This window comes from Myotis brandtii, unplaced genomic scaffold (genome assembly GCF_000412655.1).
Source record: "Myotis brandtii unplaced genomic scaffold, ASM41265v1 scaffold609, whole genome shotgun sequence".
NCBI classification, from domain to species: Eukaryota; Metazoa; Chordata; class Mammalia; order Chiroptera; family Vespertilionidae; genus Myotis; species Myotis brandtii.
In genome coordinates, this window is record NW_005370315.1 from 1,009,295 (window position 1) to 1,016,785 (window position 7,491).

Here is a 7,491-nt window from a genome sequence, read left to right on the forward strand (position 1 = left end):
CTCTCTCCCCAAAAATCCAAACACTGAAAGTGCACAGGAAATTTGTTGAAAGTATTAGTAAAGAAATGTCATAAAGAAGAATTATCATGGTGTATTTTTGGCTTTAAAAGAAATGTCTTTATTTGCTATTTTTGATCATGTTTTACATAGCTTCCCTATATACTTTGTGTCTGAGGATGTATTTTCAGTACATATTTGCATTATGTATCCTCTTTTTCCCTAGGTGTTAGTTGATGCTCCATGTTCAAATGATCGAAGTTGGTTGTTCTCTTCTGATTCTCAGAAGGCAGCCTGTAGGATAAGCCAAAGGAGAAAGTTGCCGGTTCTACAGATAGAACTCTTAAGGTAAGGGCTGTTAATGCAAACATTTATTTTGGTTCTAATGTAATTTAAATAGATGTGACAAAACATGACACGAGGAAGTCCCCAAATAGAAGGTTTCCTATGTAGATGTCCAAAGACTGCACCCAGATAATTCTCAATCTTATTCCTCCAAAGGCTACACCCAGAAAATTCTCAATCTTATTCCTCAAAAGGCTGTACCCAGAAAATTCTTAATCTTATTCCTCCAAAGACTGCACCCTCATAATTCTCCATTTTATTCCTCCAAAGATTGTACCCACATAATTCGCAATCTTATTCCTCCAAAGGCTGCATCCTCATAAATCTCAATCTTACTCCTTTAGAGGCTGCACCCAGGTAATTGTCAATCTTATTCCTCCAAAGACTGCACCCAGGTAATTGTCAATCTTATTCCTCCAAAGACTGCACCCAGGTAATTCTCAATCTCTTCCCTTTCAGTTCTCATGCTGGAATGTTCCTTCTGCCCCTGCCCTGATAATGAAATACTGTATTACTGTGCATTGTCTTTTAAAAGGCACAAGTGATTTTACTGTGGTTTAAAATTGTTTTCTTATTGGGACCATCCCAAACCTAGGTTTCATCACCTTATTCTTTCATCAGGATTTGAACCAGAATGCAGCTTTGGATCCTATGTTTTCCTTCTATTTATATTCTTAATTTGCTCTTAATTAGCTTATCCCATAAATTTTGGGTTTCCTTAGGCAACTGATGTTAGTTAGTTAGAGCTCTTTTCTATTTATCAGATGGCTTCAACTGATATAAGACACTATCTCCCAAATATGGGTCTAAGCTCAGATATTTCTCCTTTGTCTCAGAACTTTATATTCAATATTCTACCAGAGATGTCTATTTGGAAGTCACTCAGACATACAGAACTCAATTTGTCAAGAGAGAACTCATAATTTCTAGTGAACTTCTGCCTCACCCATTAACAAAACAAAAACAAAATAGAAACCCCACCAACCTGTCTCTTTTCCTCTCTTCTATCCTATATAATAAAAGCCTAATATGCCAAGTGTCTGGTCGTCCAGTCATCTATTCAACCAATCTAAGCATAATATGCTAGTGATATGCTAAGGCTGCTCAACCGCTCACTGTGACGTGCACTGACCACCAGGGGGCAAACAGTCGACTGGTCGACCAGTAGCTATGACATGCACTGACCACCAGGGGGCAGATGCTCTGACTGGTAGATTAGCTTGCTGCTGGGGTCCGGCTGATTGGGACTGAACGAGATGGGCCAGACATGCCCTGGAGCCTTCCTGCGGTCCCTCCCTGGCTGGCCAACCTCTCACATCCCTCCCGGTCCTGATTGTGCACTGGTGGGGGCCCTTGGCCTGGCCTGCACCCTCTCGCGATCCAGGCTAAGGGACCCCGCTCCCTGAGTGCACGAATTTGATGCACCAGGCCTCTAGTACAGTGATGGCGAACCTTTTGAGCTCAGTGTGTCAGCATTTTGAAAAACCCTAACTTAACTCTGGTGCTGTGTCACATATAGAAATTTTTTGATATTTGCAACCATAGTAAAACAAAGACTTATATTTTTGATATTTATTTTATAATGCCATTTAACAAAGAAAAAATCAACCAAAAAAATGAGTTCGCGTGTCACCTCTGACACGCGAACTCATTTTTTTGGTTGATTTTTCTTGTGTCTGAGGTTCGCCATCACTGCTCTAGTATCTCAATAATTGCCATGCCTACCACCTTGCATTTGCCCAAGTCAAAGTCCATCTCCAACTCCCCTTTCTCATATGCAGTCTATCACTATGATATTTTAGTTGTTATCTGTATATTTCTCAAGCCCATCTAACTCTTTTCATCCTTATTAGCCTAATCTAAGCTACCAGCATCTGTCCCCTAAATTATTGCAACTGGCTCCTAACTGTCCTGAATATCTCCAGGTGTGAGCTCTACTTCACTCACCATGATAAAGCCAAATCTGATCTGAAATGTAGATCTGATCTTGTCATTTTTCTTTTTGAAATTCTGCGGTAATTCCCCATTGCCATACGATGTCAAATTCTTTAGTATGATATTGAAGTCCTTTTTGGATATGGTTCATTCTTATTTCACTTACCTCATGTTTCAGGACTCCCTTGCATTGTGTTCCAACTGTGCAGCTCCTCACACTCACTCTACAGTATCTCATTTCTGAGGCCAGTGCATTTTCTGTTCCTTTTGCTTAAAAGTTCTTCTAACTCATTCTCTCCTTTCTCTTGATTAACTCTACTGGTTCTTACCTGACTCCCTAGGATTGAGATTGATATCCCCCTTCTGTCTTTCACTTTACTTAAAAATTTATTGATTGTTAGTTCCTCTGCTTGACATTTGCCCAGTACTTGTCTCTCTCCTCAACATGACCGTAAGCCCCATGGGAGCAGGGATTGTCTAATGGTTTTTATTCCCATTATATGATTTGTTTTTTGGAATGTAGAAGGGGGTCAATAAATAATTTTTTAAAAACACGAAATTACAAGGGCTGAGTATTTAGAATTCACATCTGTAATTAAATTTAGAGCAAAGTTAATCTGACAAAAATAATGATATGATCATTATCGTGCTGTATGGTAATTAGGCTTAAATGTAAAGCAATTCACATAATTTATTTTTATTAGTATTGCTTTTACTTAAAGCATGGTTTTAGTTTAGTTTAGGTTTTCCCCATGTAATACATTTCCCTTAACGTCATATAACATTTCAATCATCATCACGAAGACCCTGCATTTACATAAAGCTCACATAGGCACCTTCTTATGTCTTAACAACTGGGCTCTTTTTTAGTGGCCTCTCCTCTCTCCCATCATCTTACTCCCGCAAAGGATTGGCTTTAGCACCACATCACTTTAGTAGCGTATCCACAGGGCACAGAATTGACATCTCAGTCACAATGGTTGTAGGTGTTCATGCAGTCGTATGTGATGTGGAAAGACCATCATACAGCCATCACCCATTCTCCTTGAGCAGTTAAACTATATTCCTTAACTCTGCTGCCTGGTCCGTGTGAGGTTTTGGAGCCACTTGAAGCAGCTGAAATTCTTGGACCCCTTGGCTGTGTGGTTATAATGATAAAGGGGACAGTGGGGATACCCCAGCTATAGGCACAGAAAATGGTTTTAATTCTCTGAAATCTACAAGTCTGGGGATTAAAAACATAATGGGACAAAAATAATTCCAGCCACAATCTCTCTTTTATTTCCTGACTCCAAAAAATGAAGAAAGTCTATAGTATTTTTCTCATCAGGGATGAATCTATCACTGTATCACATACAAAAAAGTTTCTCTTTCTTTTGGATTGATAGTGGATCCTCATTTGTATTTGCAAAGAACAATTAGAAAGCTAGCAAGAAAATACTGCCTAACCTGGTATTGTTGACAGAAGATGGCACTCAGAGGGAGAAAAGGAGTAGAAAGGATATGTGAGAAACAAATAAGGAAAACTTTAAAAAAAAAAAAAATATATATATATTATTGATTTCAGAGAGGAAGGGAAAGGGAGAGAGAGATAGAAACATCAATGATAAGAGATTGGCTGCCTCCTGCACGGCTCCAACTGACTGGGCCATGACCTCCTGGTCCATAGCTTGAAGCTCAACCACTGAGCCACTCTGGTCAGGCAGGAAAACTTCTTGATTGGCCTAGACTTGTATCTGCTTTTGTTTGCTGACAGATGTGGTATTCAAAGGTACTTGATGCTCTCTATGGCTATATATTCATTTACCTTATCAGAAACCATTCATATTTATAGTAAATAGGCAGCCTGCATAGTATTCAGAATTTTAGCTTATGAAAACACTATATTCTACAACCAAATATTAATCTTGTACAAATTTTTATGAATGTGATACTTAAATGAAAATAGACACTTTATTTATTAGAAGTTTCTTGATGTTAAATTTTTTAGAAAGACTAATGTTAGTGGATATGGTATAGTAAAATATATGTAATAGTCTTTCAAAAATTCTTTAAAAAATTAATGAATGTATATAATCATGAAAATAATCTAACCTGATATTTTAACATGAAAAGCATACTGGAAGGCACAGTGATGACAAGAGAAAGATCTCAAAGCAGATGAGCTCATTGTACACTTATTAAGGACTCTCTGATTTGTCCACACAGAATTAGAAAAATTAGAATCTTCCATTTACTTGATAAAACATGAAGAAAAAAGTTACATACAACTCTCTCAAACATCTGTCCCCTCAAATCATTTTCAGAAGTTGAGACTGTGGGAAGGGATATAAGGAATAATTGAAGAGAAGCAAATTCTAATTAAAGAGTGCCAATTGAAAGTATACCTTTATTATTATTATCTCTCAAAATAATTTCTGAGACCATTTCTGTTACATAATATACATGTACATACTACATAATCAGATTGTCTGCCTCATTTTTAATTTAAATATATTAAGAAAAACAGTGGGGAAATATGCTAAAAATGATTTATATGTAGTCTTTTTAGAAAGTGACCATGTTTTCTGTGCAAGAGAAATTTACATGATTTTTAGGTGGGAAAGTATGAATTGAAGAGTATGATTTATAACAAAAATATAGGTATCTTATTGCAGTAATGTATCATGTCATCCATTTCCTCAGTGGAAGTCAATCACATTTAAAATACTGACCCCTTTGGGTTTTCTTTTCTCATCAGTTGACAAGTAAAATCCAGTTTTGAACTCATTGAAAAAGGAAGCTTAGATTATTTTGTAACATTTTGAAAATTCATATAAATCATCCATACAACAGTCCTTACTCCCGCAAAGGATTGGCTTTAGCACCACATCAGTGGTGCTAAAGTGGTTCTTTGTGGTTCTTTGACAGTGAAAATTGTATTTCAAAAGAAACATTGAAAAAAACAGCACCAACATTGCATCTGTTATGCTCTTGAGCTAAGAGATACCTAGTGACTGTGGAGCATGGGCCTTCATCATTCATCAACACAGCACCCAAAACGTTGATGTGTTCATAGTGGAAAAATAATCTTTAGACATATAATTATACTAGTGGCCCGGTGCATGAAATTTGTGCACATTATAAGATAATTAATTAGAGGAAAGATTTTGATATTGCTATTTGCCCTTTCTCTATAATAGAAGTGTCAGAGATGAAAGAAAATTAGTAAAATGTATATGAAAATCTTCTTCCTGTCAGAGTCTGGGGCACGCCGTGGGACCCAGAGTCAAGTCCCTGCCCACCTACACACACCTCGAAATTGCGCAAGACCCAGACCCAGCCGGCCCCACCCACATTGGGCTAGATCCAGGCCTGGCCGGCCCCACCCCCATCAAGCCCCGCTGGGCAGGGGGTGCACCCTCAGGTCCCCCGACCCGGCGCCGGGAGGGGGGCATAGCCTCAGGTCCCCCATCAAGCCCTGCCAAGTGGGGGGGCACAGCTTCAGGGCCCCTGTCAAGCCCCACCGGGTGGGGTCGCAGCCTCAGATTCCCTGTCAAGCCCTGCCGGGTGGGGGGGGAGGGGGGGTGCAGGTTCAGGTCCCCTGGTGCACACTGGGCAGGGGGCGCAGCCTCAGGTCCCTGGGCCAGGGTGGAGGGCACAGCCTGAGGTCCCCCATCAAGCCCCGCTGGGTGGGGGGTGGGGCCTGAGGTCCTCTGGCCCGGCGCCGGGGCAGGGTCATGGCCTGAGGTCCCCCAGCCCAGAACTGGGGCGGGGTCATGGCCTGAGGTCCCCCGACCCCAGTCTGGGTGGGGGGGGGGCGCACCTTGAGGTCCCCCATTAAGCCCTGCCGGGCAGGGGGCATAGCCTCAGGTCCCCCGTTAAGACCTGCCACGTGGGGGGGGAGTGGCCTGATGTCCCCCCTCCTGGCACTGGGGCGGGGGCATGGCCTGAGGTCCCCCAGGTTGGGGGCACACCTTGAGGTCCCCCGTCAAGCCCTGCCGGGCAGGGGGTGCATCCTCAGGACCCCTGCCCCGGCCCAGTGCCACACAGCCTCAGGTCCCTACTGATCACTCGTTATGGCTCATTATGGGAACCCTGCCTCCACTGTGGGCACAGCCATCTTGTGATGGTGTGAGGGTTAATTTGCATATTACCTCTTTATTATATAGGATTAGAATGGAATATTCCTAGCACTGTTTCAGATATGTATATATTTTATTTTTAAAGTTAACTAATTCAGTTAACTTTGCATACTATCATCATATGCTTAGTCTTATGTTTGAAATCTCTAAGACAAAGGCAAGCCACTGTTAATACTACTACTACTACTACTACTGTTGTTAACTACTAATTTTCTTCTTCTTCCTCCTCCTTTTTCTTCTGTTTTCTTTAAGTTAGGTGTCAGGAGTCAGAGATTCTGAAATTAAAAGTCTGTAATTTGTTGGGGCAAAGTTCGTGCTTCTTTTCAGTAAGAGTATACAGATCAAAATATTCCACATTAAGTGAAATTATAAAAGATTGAGGAGACATCCATAGCTATAACGTGTAGCTATTGTATTTTCTGTCATAAAACTATGTGTTAAATGTAGATTAACAGTATGACATACAATATTTAAAATAAGAATTTATCAGCTTTATTGATTTATCCAACATTTATTCAGTATCTACTTTGTATTAGGAATGTTACTAGGAACTGCAGATACTAAAATATATAGGAAATGATCCTTGTTCTCAAGGTCTGCAGGGCAATTATCATAAACGTAGTAAGAATGTAATAATAGAAGGAATAGTTAGGGTGCAGAGGGAGCAAGAGAGGGTCACCTAACTTTGCTGAGGATAAGGATATGGTATGGGCCTAAGAAGGTCTATTTTACCAAACAAGAAACAGGTAAATATTTAAACTGAAAATATATTTTCTATTTTTTTTTAATCATAAAAGTAATATAGTCTCATAAAGCCATTGGAACATACAAAAAATATAAAGAATAAAATAAACCATCTATTGAAAGAAACTGTTATTTTACTGATATTTCCTTTGACTGCATATCTACACTAATAAAAGAGAAACATGGTAATTAGCGTACGACCGCTACCCTTTTCATTGGCTAATCAGTGAGTATATGCAAATTAACTGTCAGCCAAGATGGCGGCCGGCAGCCATGCACTGAAGCGAGCACGAGGCTTGCTTGCTGCAGACTCCAACGTTCCCCGCCTAACTTGCCAGCCTCTCAG

General features: G+C 40.3%; 1 protein-coding gene across 3 annotated transcripts in view; it reads left to right on the plus strand.

Moving 5' to 3' along the window:
- The window catches only part of NSUN3 (NOP2/Sun domain family, member 3), a 67,323-nt gene that overhangs the window by 29,870 nt on the left and 29,962 nt on the right, over positions 1–7,491 (plus strand). For all 3 annotated transcript variants that reach the window (XM_014550632.1, XM_014550633.1, XM_014550631.1), the window contains exon 6: positions 224–345. In XM_014550632.1, the coding sequence (XP_014406118.1) occupies positions 224–345 (122 nt within the window). The remainder of the gene's footprint in view (positions 1–223; positions 346–7,491) is intronic.